This window comes from Perna viridis, chromosome 8 (genome assembly GCF_037379345.1).
Source record: "Perna viridis isolate PV_CMFRI_1.1 ecotype Kerala chromosome 8, ASM3737934v1, whole genome shotgun sequence".
Classification (NCBI taxonomy): domain Eukaryota; kingdom Metazoa; phylum Mollusca; class Bivalvia; order Mytilida; family Mytilidae; genus Perna; species Perna viridis.
Genome location: NC_142452.1, coordinates 602911 through 627825, shown reverse-complemented (window position 1 = coordinate 627825; position 24915 = coordinate 602911). Strand labels below are relative to the sequence as shown.

Genomic DNA, 24915 nt, shown 5'->3' with positions numbered 1-24915 from the left:
GTAGTGATATTAATTAAATGTGGATCCTGAAAAATTCGAAAGATCTTTTGGAGACAATCAGTTCAAGACTATTATCTGAATATAATAGCATTAAAACCCATGATTTTTCAACACTGTATACTTCTATTCCCAATCCTCAGTTAAAGAGTCCGAGTTGCTCATTTGCTTTTGTTACTTCGCATGTATGATTTTAGTTACTTCATGTTCTTTGTTCTGTATGTCTGGTCTTTGTCCCTAGATTACCGCTATAACCTTGGTTCCCTTGATTACTCTTTCAATCAGATTTCAGATATTTCTTGTGGTTTCGAGTCAACAAGGGGCCAAAACGGACCTGGACCTTTTTTTTTTTTATTTTAGGTGCAATTTAATTACATTCCGTATGAAATCCCCAGCTTCAATACAGGATTTTTTAAGATGTATGCTTACCAAATTAACCATATCACTTACTATTTTTGAGATAATGAGGTACAAAGTGATCCATGAATGCACCCTGAAGCATACCTTTAAAATACTTACATTGAATTTCAAAATATTGCGCAATACTGTGTTCATAATGAACTACAAGTCCCTATGTTTAGTGTGTCAAAAATTAATATTGTATCCACACTTGCCTCAATTGAACAGAGTTTAAGTGACTGCGGTCAGCAAAGCTTTTTACTTCAAAATGGTCACCAAAATCGGCAAAATTTCAAAATAGCTTGAAAATTGATTTCTGGGGTAAACATTGCATTCTAAATTCTTAATTTGACTGAATCCAACAGGCTTGGGCGCTTTTGTTTTGCAAACACAGAATCAATTATTCACATTGAATGTAATAATTGCACACATTGATGTAAGAATGTAATTATTGCAATATTCTTTCAAAACTTAGTAGGCAAAAGAATAACAAGGATAAAACTAATTGAAGCAAGTGTTTTATTGAAACACATAGTGGTAATTTCATTGTAGTAAAAACTGTTTTATTAATAGTAAAGGAAACAAAAAACAGGTAAAATTTTGTGCAATTACATAGCTGCCAGAGGCTGAAAAGTGCATTAAATAAACCCAGCTGACAAAATCTAGCTTTGTACAATTCATCAAACTTAAAAATTTGTACATCAATCACATAAAATCAGTGATGTAAACTTGCTAACAGATAAATGTCTTTAGGTGCCTACCCACATGCCTTGAATGGAAAATGGAAAATTTCTGAGAGTAAATATTTTATTCTTTCTCTTCTCTATAGATTGGACAATTAAGAATATTATAAAGTCATGTTGATTCAGAAATTCGTAAGTGGGACTTATTATAAGTAACAATGAACCAACTGAAACGTACTAAAACTGGAATATCTGTACACTTAATGCACCTGTATAGATTTCTTTATGTTAACAAGTTTCACCTCTGTGAAACTGAAAAAAAAAAAAAAAACTTCAATTGCTTTCATATTTTAAGTTTAAAGAGAAATTACACTTCTATAGCTGATTGTCATTGAGGTTCTAATCTTTTTCATTTTAATAGCTGTAGCACTTCATCTTTCATTAAATGTATGAAATGTATGCATAAAAGTATTTTCATGACAGCAAATAATTTCAAAAATAAATAAACTTAAGACTTAGGTAATGAGAACATGTCTCGTTACTTCAACTGAAAGGTACACTGTGGTGCAAAATTTTACCAGAAGGAAAGTTTCACTGAAATCTGACCCAACTTTCTGTCTGTATGATTAACAGTAGTTGTAGAACCTCAACAACAAACAGGTACCAGTTGATTGTGCCATAAAGAGCATAGGAAAAAGACAAAAATCAGTTGACTGTCTTTTTCTTTACTCATCATGAACCAGTCTGACAATATATATCCACACATAAATAGGAATAAACTGATATATGATCAAACACTCAGACAGTAAATAAAACATGTGTACTTTATCAATTACATCAGTCATGACATCCTGATTAATAAATAATTGAACTTAAACGCAGTCAATCAACATTATTTCTGAAAATTTTGGTAGCATTTGATTTGGTTGATGATAAACAACAATAAAACGCTATTAATTCAAGATATGCACCAAATAAATACAATAAAATATTTTAGCACAAAAAATTAAAGGCACTTCATAAGCTTAAAGTATAAAACGAATATGTAAATGACAGGCATTGTACAGGCGAGATACTTCAATAAAAACATAAAACTTCAGCACAAAGAAGCTAAATTTTTAAAGAGAGTAAAACACAAAGAGATTCAGCACTTATTGAGCATGAGCATTATAATTAAACTGCTAGCCAAACCAAAATGCCCTGAAAGAACTGGGTAAACTACCCTCAACAAAAATATCATGTTGAGCAAAATATAATGTTGAGATTCCTTGGTGATAGTATATTATTATGCTACTGATGTAAACAGCAAGTTATATCACAGATATTCATCTCAATCCTGTCAACTTCTCTTGTTAGATTAACTATATGCATGACCACCAAAACAAAACAAAATTTGAAGATTCTTATAAATCAAGTACATGATTTACATCACTAATTTCATAAAATAATACATAATCTCAACAAGGTTTTGTTGACTTCAAAAGTGTTAACTGCTGTGTGACTTCTGATATCTTATAAATTTAACACTTAAAGAAGCTTCAAGTTTTTTTTTTTCTAAATTATTTTAACAATTTTTTTTTTTTAAAAATTGTTTTAACAAGGATGAGATTCTTTGAAGATCTGATGTTTAAATGACAATGTATTGACCACGGTTATAATAATTTCACAATCACTGCATTATTTCATGATTATCTTCATGGAAGAAAAACACAATTCAGAAGGCAATAATTTAAATCTTTAGATGAAGTAAACTAAGTATAAGCTGACTGTAGATTTAAAATATTTGGATGACATATTTTAACTATATACAATATATTAACAACCCAATCAAAACAAACTGAGGAAAAAATAACAGTGTGAAATTAATAAAGAAAAAACAAAAAAAAAAAAAACTTAAACACTTAATACAAAAATCATCTGTGATTATATATGAAGGCAGCATATACAACAATTAAACAAGTAATATTTACAAGAAATGTAAAAAAGTGGATAATTGATAAAACTTAGATACTCCTTCCCTTTTAAACATATCTTAAAAACATTGTTTTTCTTTAATACTTCAACCTAGAACTATCGTAATAAAATAATAAAAATAATGGAATAAAATTTTTAAAAAAATTATAATATGGTCTTTCATTCCAACTGTTATGATTGTTTAGCCAAGATTTTTTCTTTACCACCTGCCAAAAAAAATATAATACAACAAAATCATATTCATCAGTCAAAACTACAGAAATCTAACATGAAAGTATTACAACATTACCAAACAGTTTCAATATATGAAGATATAATTATATTCACATCAAATTAAATCCATGAATTCCATCTAGGATTGTTAGGTTTAGGTAAAATTTCCATTCCAGATAGGGCTTTCGGGGTAAATGTGTCAATGTTGATGAAATAGTGCCACTAACCACAATAGTCAAGCCAAAGAATAAATTTTAAAAAAAAATGAAGTTAAATCTCATCAACAAAAAAATTTTTCAATAAAGTTTAACAAATGCACGGCAGAACTATTTCTTCAGGCAAATTAACAGAAATATACAACAGACAATACACAAAGCTTTACTCAAACTAAGCATACTCTGAACAAGTATTCATGTTTTATCTTATGTAGGAAAAAATAAGCTAGTTACTCTTATTTACATATGACAAACCATAACACATAAGATACCCATCACCCATAGAAAAACAACTCACAATCAAGATTAATAAAAAAGTCATACAGTCATGACCAATAAGTGGAATCTGAAGTAATTTTAGTTAAAAATATAATGGTTTTAATGATAAAATCCAGGATTCAAAGAAGATCTAATCAACAATGCAGAGGAAATGGACAAAATCTGAAGTTAATATAAGAGTTATAACAGTAAAACACAGGTTTAAAAACGAGAGGCTCCCAGGAGCCTGAATTGCACACCTGGTTGAATTTTGCCTTTCAAGGGCAATAAATTTAACCTGAAGTTGTCCAACAATTTTGACTCAAGAAGACTTAGGTAGGACTTATCATAAGCATCATTTCACTAATTGAAAGTTTCTTTCTATCTATCATAGTTTTCAAGGGCAATACCTCTTACAAGGAGTTACAACTTTTATCCCTGGAGACTTTTGTAGACCTAATAATAAGGATCATTTCAGCAATTAAAAGAATTTGGCTAGACCTAACCGTTTTGAAAATATATGTGCACAACTACTGTATGACCAGTATATTCTATTTTTAGTAACATCTGCCATGTTTTTCAATGGACCAAATATCCCCACATCAGTTCTACGCAGGATACCTCAAGAACTATTCATACCCTGTTTGGTTCCAATTGGTCAAATGGTGTCAGAGGAGAAGATTTTTTCAAGAAATAACATTAAAAATAGCAGAAAAATTTCGAAAAAGGACAATAACTCCAACATGGCTTAATGGATTAAAACATAAAATTACCAACAGATAGATCTTATCATGCTGAAAACTTACATCCTGCCAGAATTTGACTAAACCTAACAGTTTTAGAGATATATGGGAAAAACTACTGTCTGAGCCCTATGTTCAATTTTTAGTAACTGCAGCCATGTTTTTCTATGGATCAGAAATTCCCACATCAGTTCTATGCTGGATACCCCAAGGAACATTCAAACCGAGTTAGGATCCAATTGGTCAAGTAGTGTCAGAGGAGAAGAGTTTTGATAAATTGTTAATGACGATGACAGTTGCCATGTGATGGCCTATGGCCAGGTGAGCTAAAAAGGGCTTCTGCTATGAATGGGAAAAAAAGTCAGGCCAAGGGTATGAAACAGATATGATTTTTACAAGGTCAACAAAGCAGAAATTGGCAAAATTGGAAGTAAATAAACAGTAAAAAAAAGAATCGTTAAGGTAAAATCTGAAATTGAAATAGCGGAAATCTGCTCAAAAACTGAAGAAAATCATGCCTGATGAAAACAGTATCATTTCTACTTCAATGCTGAAGACAGTCTTTGTATATCACAGAGATCAGATGAGTGATAATACTCAATATGATAACAAATAAATTTAAATCTGACAAAAATAAATTACATATTGTGTTTCAGGAAAAGCAACATACATCATGTAGTCAAAGGTTATAAAGAGTTAAGCAACACACATCAACATGTCAATCATGAATTAGTGAGATTAATTTCTTTCAATCACTAAAGAAAACGAATAGGAAACAGAAAAATAAAAGTACCAGCCAAATATCAGAGTAAAAATAAAGCTGGCATGTACAGTGTCACACTGTTAAAGCATTAAACATCAACTTGTAGAATTAAAACCCTTCCATTAAGAAAATTTAGCTTGTCTAATAAATTATTGTAGGTTTTCTCTGTACATAACACTTTTTTGTGGATGATAGCACCAAATATACAAATATTGTGACACTGAATATCACAAGTATAAAACTGAGTTTTAGTTCACCTTTTAAACATAATTAAATTTCAAGGATTCTCATATTTTGTACCATAAATTAGCTTCCCAAGTAGACATCCCTGCAGTTCATAAAATGTTCACAGTGTTGTAAATTCAGAAATAAAAACATGCATCAATTATTGCACTCATATTTCTGAATCAACAGTTTTATGTGTAAACCAATATATAAATCTAAAATCAAACATACCAAAAACATAAATGTCAACAATTAACAATATATAACTTCAACAATTGTAGATGTAACAGGATCCATGTTAATATTACTCAGGTAAAATTTGATCTTTTAAAAGCTATAAAACACAAAGTGAATCTATGATAACAAACCATACAACTTAACACTTAAAAACTGTATACACGTAATTAACTGAATTAATTGATAACAAATGTCAAAATTTTTGTGATTTTTCCTGAATTTTATTTCAACTAATACTCAGATAGAAAAACAAAAATACACAATTGAGATTAGGTAACCAATAAATAAAAACTATCAGATCAGAATGATATAATACAAATTGAGATTCGTAACTTAGAAATTACTTAATACAAGGAAAAAATCCACTAAAAGAAATAAAACTTTCACATGATTCATAAGATATTGTTGTCAAATTAAAGAAAGTATACACAATATTCTGGTAAAATGAGAGAAATAATAACATAAATAATTCAAGTTTGAAAAAAAATTCTGAAAATTTACATTTGAAAAATTAAATTCTACAATGTGTAATGCTGTATAAGATATGGAAGGAGAGATGAAAGTATAGATCATTGAGCATTTTCAAGTTTTTTTTTTGTATTTTATTATTCATTTCTTCCAAAATCTGTTCGTTGTAATTCAATGAAAGATCAAATCTCAGAAATTTTCCTGAACAATAATGTCACTTTGAATTATTTTTTAAATATTAGCTAAATGACAGAACATCCCTATTAAGCTCAAATATCCCTTTAAGCAAATTACAAGATCAGTTTTATTTAATTGAAAAATAAGCTTTCAACTCGAATGAAAATAATTTAAGATTTGACAAAATTACTCAACTAACTTATAATTCTCCTGAATAGGTGGAGAAATGAGAACCAGAAAGAAACCATATCCACAAACAATTTTGTTTAGATTATCTCCCCTATATCCTAGGCCCAGGCATGTTATTTTACCACAAGGACAACCCTTGTGAAGAGCCAGGAAGGTCATCCTAAGTTTTTGAGGTCGTGGGTTTCAACCCCAGGTAATGCCATACCAAAGACTTTAAAACTGGTAATAGCTGCTTCTGAAGGGAGATATTCTAACAGACACTGTGATTCCTATATTAACCCAAACTTGATATGTAAGGGATATAAAATTTGATCTTCAATACATAATCTACATTTTAACTTTCAGCACTGAATGGTAACAGTGCTACACCTAGATCCAAATACTTTTGTATGATATCTGATTTGGTGTCATTTGAGCAAATAGTCATATTACTGAGGACACCCATGCCCTTATTTCCAATGCCAAAATATAAACAGGATAAAATTGTCTGCCTCAAGCTCCAAATCATTCCAGCAGTCAGCAAGATTCTCTAAGTACTGTCTATAACCATTCAGGCTGTGATTTCTCGTATACTGATGGTAAAGTTAGGATTGGACAGCACTCCACTGTCAGTGTCATCGTCTTCAACCTTGAATTGAGGAACTTTGTGAGCAGGTCCCCATGCTTGAGAAGGCTGTAGAAGGTACTTGATTTTCTACAATAAAAAAAAATGACATAAGTATAGCCTGTAACATAGACATTGCTTTCAGAGGTTTACTAATAGATTCTATAAAAGATTCCTTTAAGAACAAACACACAAACTTTTTTTCAGTGTTTACATTAAATCTGTTGTAGTTTAATGTTAATCATATCTGAGGCCTTTTATCATTTATACTTCCTAAGAAAGATAGGCTTATGCATAAATTTTTATGGTTACTGATTTTGAATAAGTTCAGCCCAAAAAATACACATTAAGCATTTTCAGAGAAAACAGATTTTACTCATGTGCATGTTGATGAACCAAACATGTTGAACATCCTGACCTTATGACTAAAGTAGTATTATGGTGATGAAGCTACTAAGATTTGTGTTAAAAATAATGTTTTTCCCTTCAAACATATTCCTAAATTATCATAAAATACAAATTAAAGCGTAAAGCAGGAAATTTTTTTAATTTTGAGATTTTAAAATTTGCCACCATTGGCAAAATCTGATCAATGAACTTCTTTTGAAAATACTGAAGATAGACTTTTTTAAAATGTAAGTCATACAATAAAATAAGGTGAAAACTGCTTGTAAATTTTCAGTTTTCCACTAGTCATGTTTCATAAAACATCTCTTATGCTCATTTCTATAAATTATACTACCTGAAAAAATGACTTATCAGGTGGGGCATAGTATATCTTTTTGGCGGCTAGAGTTGATATGATGACCATTGGTATAAGTGATAGAACCCATCCAAGTCCATTAGCCCAGCCTGGATAGGTATATGTTCCATATGCCAGAGGTTTGTATTGTACCAAGTTAAACAGTAACACAGCCTGACATAAAATGGGTATCCATGTTAATAAAAATAAAAAAAAAAAAAAAAAAAAAAAAACTTCATAGAAGTGTCAGGTTCTTTTAATATGCATTTAAATTATACTGACAATTGTGTAAACAGATTTTACTGTAATAATACTTTGTACTGAAAATACTTTGTATAACACAGAGGTCATACTGTTTTACGGTTAAGGAGCTTTTACTTAGTTTAGTTTAAACATATTTTGCTGTTCAAAGCAAAAGGGATCAGACACAAGTTAATCACACTTAAGATGTCCTCTCCAATATGCAATATTACAAACAATTGAAACTGAGCATGCATCATAATATGTTAATTGTAATGTATAGAGAATTAATTAATTAAAGAGAAAACTGACAAGTGACGACAACATTCAGGTGAACAGATGGCAAGTTATACAATAAGGAATCTTTTGGAATTTTCCTTGAATTCCTGAAAGTGTTTAAAACAGGGTTCCCACTCTCTTACAGGTATAAAACTCATGGCTTTTTCCAGGATATTTTCTACAGGGTTTTAGCAACAACTTGTTTTGGACGCAAATAAAAAGCTCTTTCAATTTTTAAGATTCGATAATTTTAGCGTTAGCTACTTTCATGCAACATTCATCAGTAACTTCCTCTGAAAATTGTTTTTCTTGTTAAAGTTTTTGGTTCCAATTCAATGCTAACTAAACACTTTGAAAGTAAAAATGCGATATTTTAAAAAGTTTTGCAATCTTTGAATGTATTTGTATTTAACGATATTGCATTGGGGAAAAAAGACTTTAATCTGATGTCAGTCAATAAGAGTTGACTTAGCAAATGCAAAACATGTTTTTTTTTTTTAAATTGGCCATCACGATAATTATCAACCATTGTTTTCATTACCTGATAACAGATGGGAGCAAATGTTACCGAGACCACAATTTCAGTATGATTCATACCATACAACTCACCCCACAAAAAGCAGCAATGTAGCAATGAAGTATATTCAGGGTACGAAAGCAAGGGGCAAATGGGGCCCAAGGAAAGTAACCTTTAACTAACTTCCATTTCAAGGGTTTTTCTCAGACATTTTCAAGTTTATGCATTTTCCTGGCCTTTTCCCGGCCGGAAGCACCTCAAATAAAATTCCCAGGTTTTTTCTGTTTTCCCAGTGGTATGGGAACCCTGTTAAAAACACAGACATTTTCTTCATCAGAAAAAGCATTACTTGAGCTTTACTTCTGATAATGAAGGATCAGTAGTAAAACTAACTTACAACTAGAGTAAGGGGAGATAAAAATTTCCAGAAGATGGTAAAAAATATCTGAGCCTTTCTGGATATGGGGCCGATCATCATCTGGACATCCTGCAAGAATCTGTCAGCACCTGTTAATATAATCAACACTTGTTAATAACTACGTCATAAAAATAAAGTTTCAAAAGCCATAATTTATTTTTGTAGTTAACATAAATATTGATCATTCTTTTTCAGTTAACATTCCTTTAAGCCATCTGTAAGTCTGTTATCATCAGCTTAAGCACCAACAAACATGGTTATAGTTGTTATTGTGTGTTCTGAACTAAAGTCCCAACACACATGGTCATAGTTGCTACTGTGTGTTCTGAAGTAAAGTCCCGACACACATGGTCATAGTTGCTACTGTGTGTTCTGAATTAAAGTCCCAACAAACATGGTCATAGTTGCTATTGTGTGTTCTAAAGTAAAGTCCCAACAAACATGGTGATAGTTGCTATAGTGTGTTCTGAAGTCATTTGAAAATATTTTTTTTGTAGTCAGGGGTGACAATCATATGCTTAGTGGTTGTTGGAGTGTTTGTAGTTTGTATCAATGGTCAGATGGTACCAGTTTTCTCCTTTTTCTAAGATGCCTAATCTATCTATAAAATTTCACCAAAATTCTTAAGGTAGCTTATAAGGAGTTCTACTCACAAGAAATTTAAACAGAAAGACAGGGTGGTCCCTATAGCCAACTTTGCTGGTGTAACAAAATATTACATAAAAGCAAAACTCCACAATTCCTTTATACTTTCAAAATCAGTACTTACCATAAACCCATCCTACTAGAGCACTCTCTCCAGCAGCCATGATAAACACAGACCAACTAGAGACATAGTTATCCATTAACTGTAGAACAAACATACCACCCTGTAACACAGAAAACATCATCTTATCATAAGTTATAGCCAAGCAGAAACAAACAACTTTACCTTCTCCTCTGACCAAAAATCTACTGTATAATTTACTACATATTTTAAAATCTCTTCAACCCATACATGAAAATTTTACCAAAAATGTGGGAAAAAAAATTAAAAAAATTCTGGTTTTTGGTGTCTTGTTCTAATTTACATCATTAAGACCCAGGATTAAGTGTGAAAATGACAGAGATTCGAAAGTCTGAAACAACTAAATTACCTTACTGCAGAAAAATTGTATAATTCTTTATTACAGACAAAGCATGAAGCTAAAACGTAAACATTTAACTTTATAGCAAGCATATTTGTTTAATTCTGGTCTTATTTAGAAACTATTATGATAATGAGAACAGTATGTGGGGTTTATTTTGGTGAGTGTGAAATTAGGGTGAATTTGAGGCAAAAAAGGTTTATGAAAAACTCTGGCATTTCTTATTTCAGCTGATGCTAAGTGGTGCTCTAAATACTGTGACTTAATTGTTATTTGTGGGGTACCAATTTTTGTGGTATTCATGGGTAATATGGATCCATGAAATTAAGAATCCAATAAAAAACAGCTCAGGTAGACTTAGATTCTAGATGATAAAGTTTGGTATCATTTAACTGAAATATAGAGGCTAAAAACCACTAATTCCACTTTCCATAGGCTTCTATGCTAATTTCACAATATTCAATGGCTTCTCTGGACTTTACCTTAACTTTAACCTGCAGAGGACTATATATCAGCATGATTCTACATATGTCAGCTCACAATCCTCAGAATGGCATGTGGGGTTAGCAGACTTGCAGTGCAGTACTGGTCACCGGAAGTGAAGGGTCTATAAATAGCATGGGAAATCCCAGTGTTTTCACAAGATAGGGGTATATTTAAAAATCATTATGGAGATTAGGCTTCACATCACAAGAAGCAAAATGCACCTATAAAATGTACAGAAATGTTTTTCCTTTCAGAAACTGTTTAAATTTTTTAAATAAGATGAGAACTTTTTTCACAGCACTATGAGGAACAGGGGTAATTTCTGCGTAGGACTATTTTTGCGTACGTTCCAAATGCTCATTGGTTGAATTGGTGGTCTGTAACCTAAAGAGTCACTTTTTGTCTTAGAAAAAATAAATAACTATACAGGTATCTTCCTACACACATACTGAATGCATTTGCAAAGTTTCAGTGAAATGTGACAAGCACTTTTTTAAATATTTGATTTTTAAATATAGGGTAACCAAGTTGTGCGAGCAAAAAAGTGACAATATTCTACCATACTTAAATGCATTAAATATTTGCAAAGAACTTTTTCTGACTTTTCAAATAAAAAATATCAATCACAACTTGTTTTTTAACAATATTAATGAAGAAATAGTTTTAAAAGTAATCATTTTCTGAGAAATTGGTCTATTTTTAAAAAATTATTTCTGACATGCCTCCCCCTTTTTCTTGATCACATGTCAAAAATCCTAAATCTTTAAATTTTCACAAAAGGTGATATATTTGGCTTTAAATTTGTAAATACAGTGTTTTCACATTAAAACATGACCAGTAAAAGGCACCTAAAGCAAAAAAAGTACTCAATAATGGATTTTCCATGTTGCCATAGGGGAATGCTGATATGGCCTTAACCGCAGTAATGAAAATGAGTTTTTCCTCATTTCTAACCTAATTTTTGCTCAAATCTACACAAAACTTGATTTCAAGTGCTTATTACCACCATATTTAGGTGAATATAGCCCTCAAAGTTTAATATTTGATATTTTTACTAAATTTTCTACACTTTTTACAAGATAGGACATAAAAATCAGCCAAAAAGACCAATTTTCAATAATTTGGACCTATAACTTAAAAAAATGCATATTTTGAAGGATTTTTGTAGTGTATTCATCTCATGGCAAAGTTAATAAGATCTTCAAGTAGTTTAAAGCTATTTCAAAAAACTTTTCATTTTGCCATGGCTTCTTCTTAAGGCTAAAAACCACTAATTCCACTTTCCATAGGCTTCTATGCTAATTTCACAATATTCAATGGCTTCTCTGGACTTTACCTTAACTTTAACCTGCAGAGGACTATATATCAGCATGATTCTACATATGTCAGCTCACAATCCTCAGAATGGCATGTGGGGTTAGCAGACTTGCAGTGCAGTACTGGTCACCGGAAGTGAAGGGTCTATAAATAGCATGGGAAATCCCAGTGTTTTCACAAGATAGGGGTATATTTAAAAATCATTATGGAGATTAGGCTTCACATCACAAGAAGCAAAATGCACCTATAAAATGTACAGAAATGTTTTTCCTTTCAGAAACTGTTTAAATTTTTTAAATAAGATGAGAACTTTTTTCACAGCACTATGAGGAACAGGGGTAATTTCTGCGTAGGACTATTTTTGCGTACGTTCCAAATGCTCATTGGTTGAATTGGTGGTCTGTAACCTAGATAAGAGCCGTATCTAGCAGTCCTACTACCATAATTGTATTATCAAATAGCAAATTCTTTTTAAGCGCTAAATTGCCTTGAGGAAAAAAGAGTGATGTTCAGCATTCTTGGCATTTTCTATTTTTTCTTCAATAATTGTTGTCATAAAAGTGACTTTCAGTAAACTCAGGACCACTACCTGTTTACCATTGAAGTAGCAATGGCACCTGAATTGTTTATTCAGAATTTTGACTTATTGAAACTTTTACTCGTAATCAGGGAAATGAAAACCAGCATCTTAATTCACCATGGATGTATTTCATATGTACTTTCATTCTTAATAAGAATTACTGTTTGAAGGAACTGATGTCCTTTTATATGCCGTTGCAAAACACATACTTATGGCCATGTACACAAAAAATGATAATTTTGACAGAATTGGAGACAAATTTATCAATTTTTTAATAGTATTTTATTGTCCCACAAGCCATGAATTTAAGAATTGTAACAAAATGTCCTTTCCTTTAACCACTAAATTAAGTAAATATTTTGCAGATTCATTTTTTTCTGTGTTTCCAAACAGCTAAAATACCTAACTAGAGGCTAAAGAGAGTCTGAATCGCTCAAATCGCTCACCTGGTTTACAATTTGTTTATTGAAAATCTTGAGGAATGAAACAGGCTAAGTTAAAATTAACTGAATTTTCAAATGCAGGAAGTGCTTTTCATAGCATTTTTATGACCTGAACCAGAAATGTGCTAAAGGCAGCAGTTTTTGGATATTTTTCAAAAAAATGTATTCCAACCCCTATGTTCCTTTTTTAGTATAGGCAGCAATATCTTTTCACGGATTAAAAATCACAGGTCATTCCGAGCACAATACACCAAAGAACCAATATGCTTATTTTCATTAAATGATCTTAAATGGTTTTAGAGAAGAAGATTTACAAAGTTGTACATGTGAGAAAAAAATATTTAAGAATTGTTTCAGGAGCCACAACTCCTACACCAGTAAACAAATCGTTTTGAAAATTTTGGCATTAGTAATTTGATGATGCTTAACAATATTACCTCTGCAAAAATTTTGTAGAAAGCAACAGTTTTTTTCCGACCACTATGTCCTATTTCTAGTAACAGCAGCCACATTTTTTCACGGATTAAAAATCAAAACAATTATTTTGTGTGGGATACCCTAAGGAACAACTTTTATTGAATTCTGTACAATTGTTTAAGTGAAGAAGATTTTTAATGCTGCACATACAAACAAGAGGTTCCCAGCAGCCTGAATCACTCACCTGGTTGAATTTTGCCTTTCAAAGGCACTAAATTTAATAAGAAGTTGTCCAACAATTTTGACTAAAGAAGTCTTTGGTAGGACTTATCATAAGATCTTCTCTACAACTGAACGTTTCTTTTAATCTATGAAAGTTTTCAAGATAATGACTTAAAACTGTTAAAAAAGGTCATTTTTCCTCTTTCAAGGGCAACAACTCTTACAAGGAGTCATCTGACAACTTTTATCCCTGAAAACTTTAATAGTCCTAATAATATGGATCATTTCAACTACTGAAAGAATTTGGCTAAACCTAACGGTTTTGGAGATATATGTGAAAAACTATTGTCTGACCCCAATGTTCTATTTTTAGTAACGGTGGCCATGTTTTTTGACAGATCAAAAATCCCCACATCAATATTATGCAGGATATCCCAAGGAACATTCATACCACGTTTGGTTTCAATTGGTCAAGTAGTGTCAGAGGAGAAGATTTTTGAAAGAAATAACATTAATAATAGCAAAAATCGTTGAAAAAGGGCAATAACTCCAACGTGGCTTAACAGTTTAAAACCAAACTTTGACCAGAGATAGATCTCATCATGCTGAACACTATTATCCTATGTCAGAATTGAGCTAAACCTAACAGTTTAGGAGATATATGTGAAAAACTACTGTCTGACCCCTATGTCCTATTTTTAGTAACAGGGGCCATGTTTTTTCATGGATCAAAATCCCAACAGTCATTTTGTGTGGTATACCCTAAGGAACATTATGTTAACTTTCATTCAATTCTGTGAAATGGTTTTTGAGAAGCTGTTTCAGTGGCCACAACACCAACATAAGTTGACAAATCGTTTTGAAAATATTTACATAGATCCATCCCTTGATGCTGAACCTCGATGAGAATTTTGCTATAAGCAATAGTTTTTGAGTTATTTGCAAAAAAAATGCCTTCAGACCACTATGTTCTATTTTTAGTAATGGTGGCCATGTTTTTTCATGGACCATAAATCCCAATGGTCATTTTGTGCACAATACTCTAAGGAACAATCGTGCCAAGTTTAAATCCTATCGGTCTAATAGTTTCAGAAGAGAAGATTTTCAAAAGTTTGTACACAATGACAACAGATGCCAAGTGATGGCAAAGGCTCACTTGGCCTTTGGTCCGGTGAGCAAAAAACTAGTCTATGCCAAATTTATCCGCTATACAGTACTGTATCAAATTGGTTACACAAACCTGAGTGGTGACAATAATTCCTCCACAGAATCCAATTATACAAGTCACCAAAACAACATAGGCTTTCTTCTTCCTAAGACTGGGATAGGTGTCCTGTATGGCAGTCAAACATGTCTCTAATAAAGCAAACTGAAAATAAGTCAAAATGAGCGAAATATACAAATTAGCAAAAAATACACTTCTATCAAGCTGAAAGTTAAATAAGAATAATAAATAAGTGAACAATAGCCACATTTAAAAGGTAAAAAGGAACTGTATACAAATTATATAGAAATGAAAAAAAAAATTAAAGAAGATAAGCCCAAATTATCGGCCTGACAAAGGCCATAGGCCGAAAATTTGGGCTCATCTTCTTTAATTTTTCAAAGTTTTATATATATTTTATTTGTTTGTAGTTCCATTTTAAACGTGTCTATTGTTCACTTATTCATTTATTCTCGTTTATGTTTAATTTGAGCCACTTCACAACATATATTATTTTAGAAGTAAAATAGGTGGACTCCACACAGAAATTCATTTATTTCAGGCTTGATTTTACAAAGCCAACAAAAAGTGGATATTGGCAAAATCAGAAGTACCAGCAAACAGTAAAAGTGGAAATTCCCATTCAAAGCAGAAGAAAATCATGTCATGAATTTTACAACTAAACAAGACCATATTTGTAATATTATGTAGTTTACCTCACTGCCCATTCCCAATGTAATCATCATAATAAAAAACAATATTGACCAGAGTGGTGAGATAGGTAATCTAGTGACAACATCTGGATACACCACAAATGCCAATCCAGCACCTGTAAAATTATAATCACAAATAACTCTACTGTATGGAAGTCTTCTGAATTTTGACGTCTATGGTGGTATTTTCATAATTCATAATATCCTTTCAACGACTGGATTTTGACTAAATTTTAACAAGTGTACCTTGTTTTCTCTCTAATAATGCTGTTTTTAAACTTTGGAGAAGAATTCAATTAAAAAATGATTTGGCCTTAACAAATACATACTGGAACTGTATACTTCAGTTCAAGTTTTACCCAAATGTTGAATAATAAAGGGCATCTTCATAGAACTGATAAAAGACATTAACCATTTTATTATATATAGATTCTTCTTAAGTAATAAAGAGTTATGATCATTTCTCCACTCAAGATGGTAAAATTATGATTTTCAACATGTGAGCTTTAGTGAGCATGTTAAAATCTTAATTTTACCATAGAAAGTGGAGAAATAATTAAAATCAGGAATAGGAGAAATGAGAAGAAAACTAGGAAAATGTAATATGGCAGGAAAACTCTTGCAGCAATCTCTGCCCTAAAAAGTCTCTTTTTAACCTTATTGAAATGTTACAACACTTTCTGTAATGACATACCTTCATCTACTACTTTATCAATAGGCATATCAAGTTCCTTTGCCAGATAACCAATAATACAAAATATCACGAAGCCAGCAAACAAACTTGTACATATGTTACCAAATGACACTATCAATGAATCTCTGAAAAATGAACAGATAAATGTTCTCAAAATAGACAGATTCAAAAGACAATCAAAAGGTACACCACTGTGGATAGTAAATAACTTCAATGATAAAACAAAATTAAGTCCAACACCTTCTGAACTCAAAAGGTACACCACTGTGGATAGTAAATAACTTCAGGTACGAGAACACAATTAATTCCCCTTGGTTTTCATTGTATACGAATATCAGTTACAACTTTGGTAGTAGGTACCTTCCACATTTTTTCATATTTTTACTGGAAACTTATTTGCTGAAGTTTTGCCTCTAATTGGTAGAAAATAGGTTAAAATTACATTGGATTTTTTCTCAATTATCAATTCTGACTAAAAGTTGAGATTTGGTTCAGTGGAAGAAGGTTAAAATTTAGGACTTTTAACTCAGTTCATTTGTTTACCCCATCTCTGGGTCACATGTATTAATTTCAGAAAATGATGGTAAAATTTTCTACAATTTATATATAAAATTATGTTTACATATTTTTAGGCCAGAGAAATTTTCATTCAGTTTGTGCCAGTGGAATTTTTTTTTCTGCTCAAATGTGTATATTGAAATACACTTGAAAATTAATTGTGGACTTGTGCCTTCAATGACAAAACAAAATTAAGTCCAACACCTACTGAATTCAAAGATACACCACTGTGGATCGTAAATAACTTCAATGATAAAACAAAATCAAGTCAAACATCTTCTGAACTAGTTCTGAAAAAAGTCATATTTTAAAGAATTGATTTTTGTAAGTCGTTTCAGAAGAATGCAAATTCATATCTCAGTATCTGTCTCATCAAAGGTGTAAAGCAAAAAATCAAGAATTAGTTATTTACTGATTATGAACTATCTTGTTAAATGTACAATAGGTAAAACATACTTCAGACAATTGTTGTGGAATTTATTGTAACTAGACAAGGTAATGAGTCCTCCCCAGGCTGGACTGAGGGCAAAGAAAATCTGAGCAGCAGCATCTGACCACACCTAAAAATAAAAAGTACTCTGAGAATATTGCATGGGCATATAAAGTCCCCTACCAGAATAAAAATCTGCTGAAGAGAACAAATTGTAAACTTCATGCATAATTTGTTAATGATAAAAGTGTGAAAACTGAGTCAGCATTATTTTTCTTTCTGTAACTTGTCACTGTTAAGAAATGTAACAAATATCAAATGTATATCTGAAGAAAGTGCTGAAAACTGATTTGCTGGACTGACTGACCGACTAACAGATGGATCAAGTGCAAAACTTAACATCCTCTCTGCTTAGTTCTTTTATAGTCAACAAATAAAAAAATATTAAGTTTTAAAAATATGTTTGTAGTAAAAACAAGGGTAATCATGATTTAGGTGATTTCAAAAGTTAACAATTCATGGAAAAATTATTAATCAATAAAATATTAAAAAAACAAACCTTTGCATCTCCTAACTTCTCAAATCGAGGAGTTATATAGTACAGGACTCCATCCATGGAACCTGGAAGAGTTACTCCACGAAAGAACAGTATACACAGTACAACGTATGGAAAAAGAGCTGTGAAATAAACAACCTGAAATAGGAAAATAAAATAACTATTAAACAACCATACACACTCAAAATACCCAACATCATATCAGACACTCTGTAACAGAGAATGATTTCTATAAATATCAGTCCCATCCTGATGGTTTGGAGCCTTTATATGGTGTTAACCAACAGACAAACCAGCAATCACTGTAACCATTGAAACTTTATTGTCTTAATAAGGTTGCTTTTTTTTTTTTTATTAATTTTTCTTTTTTAAAAATATCTGATTTCCTTAATTTGTCTTTATTGCAGGGTTTTATCGATGAAGTCAGTTTAATTCTTGATTTTCAATGGAATTGTAGCTGGACACCGAAAATCATGGTTATTATTAACTGAACTACTAAATATCTTTAACAGTTGTCAACACAAACTATATAAAAATAAAATACTTTTACAGCCAAAAGGAAAAAAGGAAACACATTCAATGAAGAAAAAAAAAACTTTTACAAATATTTAAGATATGTAAGACAGTGGGTGTATAAAAACAACACTTCAATTGTAAATGATACATATGAACCTTACCTTTCCTGTTGACTTTACACCTTTGCCAAGAGCTAAGAAGGTCAAAGTCCATGCTGCTGCTAAACAAAGAATAACCTTCCAACGAACATTTCCTATATGTTCTATACCACTGGATAGGCCTAAAATCTCTACCCTGTAAAGAAAAGGCAAGGGTCAGAATATTTTTCTAGTTCACTTGAATGGCCTAAAATCTCTACCCTGTAAAGAAAGGGCCAGTGTTAGAATATTTTTCTATTTCACTTGATTGGCCTAAAATCTCAGCCCTGTTAAGAAAGGGCAAGGGTCAGAATATTTTTCTATTTCACTTGAATGGCCTAAAATCTCAGCCCTGTTAAGAAAGGGCCAGGGTTACAATATTTTTTTCTATCTTGCTTGATTGGAAAAAAATCTCAGCTTGTTAAGAAAGGGCAAGGGTTAGAATATTTTTCTATTTCACTTGATTGGCCTAAAATCTCAGTTTACAGGATAAGTTCAAGCATTGTAAGAATTTTGACTAATTTGTGACTTTTTACAAAACGCAAATTATTTGTACTGTCTAAACCAGTGAGTCATAATATTAGAAATGTTGATGTTGTAAAACTGAAACTCATGATTCTTTTCAGTATTTAGGTTAGGTGTTCCATTTAGTGACACATAATTTATAGTATATATATATATGCTCTTCTTTAAGACCTTTGTAAGGATTTTCAAATTCTCTGTCAAAGGTGTTAGGCTTGAGAACTTTTAAACCACTTAAGAAATTACTACATAAATATTTCAACTGAGAAGGTAAAAACAAAAACTTTCATTACTTACTATGTGATTTTCATATACTTTTTACGTGATGTTTTGAGCATGGGCATGACTGTGTTTGTGTCCAATGGCAAGTAAACCTGACCTATGTTACATTACTTACTCAAAGAAGTCTTGAGCAGGGGAATGTCAATGTTTGATTGTGTCCAATGGCAAGTAAACCTGGGCTATGTTACAGTACTTACTCAAAGAAGTCTTGAGCAGGGGCATGTCTAGTTGTATGGTTGTGTCCCATGGCATGTAAACTTAAGTTCTGTACCATACTGGAATTGTAACAGGTCTGGTTGATATACAAACTTCCATTCTGATTCAAGCAATGGTCAGCAGCTTTGTAGGAATAGCAATCTGTGATCATAGAATATCAAATTAATTCAGGTTAGGTCAACAAAATAATAAAGGCTTCATGATACGACCCAGAGGGTCAAACCCTGAACAGTTGGGGCAAATGTGAACACAATATCAGTTTATGACACTTAAGCATAGAGACTTACAGTTCATTATGGACACAACAACTGGTTAGGACACTATATTGCACAAAATTTGAAATTCAATTTAAAATTTTCATAAAACAGACCATTAATTAAAAAGTTATTTTTTGGAGTGTTGTCACTCTGACCTCTTATAACTAAAAAACCACAAGAGATATCTGAAATCTGATTAAAATCCAAATATACCAGTTAATATCTCACTATGTAAAAATAGTATGCTATTTTGTACATTTATATTGTATCACTAAATGTAGCAAAGGATATGTGTCTACGTAACGGCGGCCATGTTTTTTCGACAAATCAAAAATCCCCACATCAGTTCTATGCAGTATACCCGAAGGAACATTCGTACCAAATTTGGTTTCAATTGGTCAAGTAGTGTCAGAGGAGAAGATTTTTGAAAGAAATAACATTAAAAATAGCAAAAATTGTTAAAAAAGGGCAATAACTCCGACATGGCTTAACGGTTAAAACCAAAATTTGACCAAAGATAGATCTCATCATGCTGAACACTTTCACCCATGTCAGAATTCAGCTAAACCTAACCGTTTAGGAGATATATGCAAAAAAACTACTGTCTGACCCCTATGTTCTATTTTTAGTAATGGCGGCCATATTTTTTTACGAATCAAACATCCCCACATCAGTTATATAGAGTATACCCCAAGGAACATTCAGACCAAGTTTGGTTCTAATTAATCAAGTAGTTTCAGGAAGAAGAGTTTTGTATAATTGTTAACGACGATGACGATGGGCCAAGTGATGGCAATAGCTCACATGGCCTTTGTCTAGGTGAGCTAATAACAGAATTTCATAAAAGTATTCTTTAAAAAAAATTCTAGGAATAAATAATTGATGTGGAAACATACAAAATTCTCCAAATAATTTTTATTAAAGAAATCACTAATATTAATTTTCTCAAAATCAAGTTCATGGTCAATATTTTTTTAAATTTAAAATTCTGAAGAATGTTCATCCAACATAATCTATGAGTAAAAATCAGAACATCTAAGACAAAAACTGGAGTATTATCAACTTAATCTAAGACAAAACCTCTGAAGTATTATCAACTTAATCTAAGACAAAACCTCTGAAGTATTATCACATTAATCATATCCATTTACCTTTAATTTTTTGAAGATGAAGATTAGTCAGCAAGGGAGATTCAAAGCAACTTGTTCATTTTGTAAAACTCTTTCATAAAAGAAAGCTCTAAATTTTATCTTGTACAAATTTCTAAATTCACAAACGTGTATTTTTGTTCAGTCTGTCCAATGAGGTTGGTTTACTTTTATCAAGAGCAAAAGTAACAAAACAAGAGAATGGACATTGTTGCTGACTTACACTGTGTTGCCCATTCTGCATGGCATTCTTCCCATGGTAAAACTGATGTGAATGAGATAAACAGGTAAAGTATACACCATCCAATAATAACTGTATAATATAATGCTACCATGCCGGAGATACATATCATCCCAAATCCTAGTCCTGGAAAAAAAAAATTATTTAAATGATGTACTGTGAAAGTAGTTTAATTTGAGGATACCAATTTTTGTGGATTAGGAAAGAAACACAAGTTCGTGGATTCTTTAATTTTCAGTATACACATAAATGGAAATCTTTTTTTCGTTGGGAACCAAATTTTGTGGTTTGGCCTACCCACGAAATCTACGAAAATTGGTACTCCACGATCAATAGTACTTTCATAGTATACAAGGCTATCTATACAGAGAAACATATCATCCAATAACCTAGTCCTGGTTAGAGAAAAAATATTTATTGATTAAATGATATAAACATATCTATCAACAGTCAGTGTACCCTCTATTTATCAGATTCACTGATTATATACAATAATTCAAGGCCCAAATCTAGCAAAAAAAGATGATGGCCCAGCAATTAAAATAAGGTACTATAGGCCAATACAAAAACTGGAAATTGGCATTTCAGGCCTGTGAACTGAATTCTTATGGTGATGACTAATATAGATTCTGTAACCGATAGGAGAATGGTTTTGAGAGAATATTGCTACAATACTATCTACACCAATATGATGCACACATGTCACTTACCTGTAAACAAAGGACAGAATCTATCAAATATAACAGCAGGACCCAGGGCAGCAAACTGTCCAAATGCTAGCTCTAAGAACATCAATGGTATACCAAGTAGGAACAACATCAAGATGAAGGGGAACACAAAGGCACCTGGAAACATATTGTTACACAATTAATCAAAATAAAGCAAGTTATTAGTTAAATTCCATAAAAAAAATATATATATTCTACAGTATCCCCAAGAGTGGAACAGTCAGACAGTATATATGTATTCTACAGTGTCCCCTAGAGTGTAACAGTCAGAAAGACAGTATATATGTATTCTACAGAGTCCCCTATAGTGCAACAGTCAGGCATTCTACAGAGTCCCTAGTGTGTAATAGTCAGGAAGACTATATTCTATACTGAACCTTAAAGTGTAACAGTCAGGCAGACAGTATATAATTCTACACTGTCCCCTAGAGTGTAACAGTCAGGAAGACAGTATATAATTCTACACTGTCCCCTAGAGTGTAACAGTCAGGGAGACAGAATATATATTCTACACTGTCACCTAGAGTATAACAGTAAGGAAGACAGTATATATATTCTACACTGTCACCTAAAGTGTAAGTCAGGAAGACTGTATATATATTCTACACTGTCATCTAGAGTGTAACAGTCAGGGAGACAGTATATATATTCTACACTGTCACCTAGAGTGTAACAGTCAGGAAGACAGTATATAATTCTACACTGTCATCTAGAGAGTAAGTCAGGGAGACAGTATATATATTCTACAATGTCACCTACAGTGTAACAGTCAGGAAGACAGTATATATATATATTCTACACTGTCCCCTAGAGTGTAAGTCAGGAAGACAGTATATATATATTCTACACTATCCCCTAGAGTGTTAGAGGCAGACAGACAGTATATCTATATTCTACACTGTCCCCTAGAATGTAAGTAAGGAAGACAGTATATATATTCTACACTGTCCCCTAGAGTGTAAGTCAGGAAGACAGTATATATATTCTATACTGTCCCCTAGAGTGCAACAGTCAGGAAGACAGTATATATATTCTACACTGTCCCCTAGGGTGTAAGTCAGGAAGACAGTATATATATTCTACACTGTCCCCTAGAGTGTAAGTCAGGAAGACAGTATATATATTCTACACTGTCCCCTAGAGTGTAAGTCAGGAAGACAGTATATATATTCTACACTGTCCCCTAGAGTGTAAGTCAGGAAGACAGTATATATATATTTTACACTGTCACCTAGAGTGTAACAGTCAGGCAGACAGTATAAACATTCTACACTGTCCCCTAGAGTGTTACAGTCAGGAAGACAAAATATATATTCTACAGAAAACCTTATCAGAAAACTTTACATGAAAATTTAATGTTATAATTTGTTCAAGCTTATTTGTGTACATTTACTAATTGGGACATCTAATTAATCATTCAATTAAATCACATCAATCCATTGGCTAATCATTTGAAATATACTGGATATGTGATTGGCATGGTTGTCCATCTGTGTAATAGTGACAACATACAGGAAGTAGCTGACACGTCTGTGTAATAGTAAGCATATAGCTATATACAGGGTAAAATATAACACTTTATAATTTGTTACATTTCTCTAGAATATTTTTTTGTCAATTACCTCCCCTTAATAAAGGCTTTTTAAATTCATTGCTTGTAATATTTACCATACAATTTTTTTTTGAAATAAGTTAATCATATTATTTTTACATCATTTCACATCATATCAGTTATCAAAAAGACACATGCCCGTATGATTGTGTAAGATGTCATATTCCATTTTCATCTTCTGGTTTAGCTAGTTGAGGAATTAATGGAAACACAAATGTGGATGCGGTATTAATTTCAAGATCATAACTGAAGAGATTGTGATGCACCAATGCAGTAGTGGACTCTCACCATTTATTTGTGGGATTTCTTTTCTTTGGGGTTTTATTAGGAATGAATGTATGAATGTAGGATGGAAAGTCACAGGATAAGAAGTCACAGTGGAAATTGAGCACAAAAAGTCACAGGACAAAAAGTCACAAATCATAAAATGTTGATAATTTTTAAGGCAAATATGGAATAGAATTTTTTTATTTTTTTATTTTTGGGGGGATTAATTTTTCGTTTTGTATTTTTTTTTCAATTACGGTAAAATAATAAGAGTTTTGCTAAAGTTTACAGGCAAATATTTAATTTTTATGAAAAAGGTATTAAGATTTTGAAGTATTATTTTTTTTCTTTTTTGTTGGATATACATTTGTAGAAGTGAAATTTCCAGTAGTTTTTTTATGACCAATGAATGTGCTACAAAATCTGTATGAATTGATAGGAGGGGCATAGTGAAAGTTGTGAGTTTTGTTTGACCAATCAATGTGTCATTTTAAAGATGTATGGCTTCCAAGGAAAAGCATGAACATCTGGACAGACCTGCATGTACTAATTAAAACAACAATCTAATTGTGCTAATTGACGTACTACAGCTGCAGGTGCAGAGTTAGACGTTTCTAACTAAATAGACTTTCAACAGTGTTTGCTAAAACAGTGACAATAGTGAAAATGAACTCATGTGTTTAAACAAAATGCTCAAAGTGATATTGTGTGTTTAAAGAAAACCTTGCAAAACTTTTTATTTATTGACTTTCTGTGCTTATATTGTTGTTTGTTTATTGTTTTGTATAAAATGTCTATGGTGCTATATAAAGTATTGTGACTTTTTGTCCTACTAAAATTGTGACTTTTTTTCCTGTGACTTTTGGTCCTATTCATGATTTGTGACTTTTTGTCCTGTGAC

The 24915-nt window shown here is 31.8% G+C and overlaps 1 protein-coding gene across 6 annotated transcripts in view; it reads right to left on the bottom strand.

Annotated features, from left to right (window-relative positions):
• Nucleotides 1–898: 898 nt before the first annotated feature.
• Nucleotides 899–24915, bottom strand: part of LOC148608731 (sodium- and chloride-dependent glycine transporter 2-like) — a 50256-nt gene continuing 26239 nt past the window's right edge. For all 6 annotated transcript variants that reach the window (XM_088541341.1, XM_088541340.1, XM_088541344.1 and 3 more), the window contains 13 exons: nucleotides 22118–22252; nucleotides 21390–21533; nucleotides 19743–19902; nucleotides 18766–18898; nucleotides 18092–18226; nucleotides 17559–17662; nucleotides 16545–16669; nucleotides 15854–15966; nucleotides 15174–15302; nucleotides 10111–10210; nucleotides 9321–9430; nucleotides 7888–8061; nucleotides 899–7235 (listed from right to left, as the gene is read on the bottom strand). In XM_088541341.1, coding sequence (XP_088397467.1) covers nucleotides 7092–7235; nucleotides 7888–8061; nucleotides 9321–9430; nucleotides 10111–10210; nucleotides 15174–15302; nucleotides 15854–15966; nucleotides 16545–16669; nucleotides 17559–17662; nucleotides 18092–18226; nucleotides 18766–18898; nucleotides 19743–19902; nucleotides 21390–21533; nucleotides 22118–22252 — 1706 coding nt within the window. In that variant the 3' untranslated portion in view covers nucleotides 899–7091. The remainder of the gene's footprint in view (nucleotides 7236–7887; nucleotides 8062–9320; nucleotides 9431–10110; nucleotides 10211–15173; nucleotides 15303–15853; nucleotides 15967–16544; nucleotides 16670–17558; nucleotides 17663–18091; nucleotides 18227–18765; nucleotides 18899–19742; nucleotides 19903–21389; nucleotides 21534–22117; nucleotides 22253–24915) is intronic.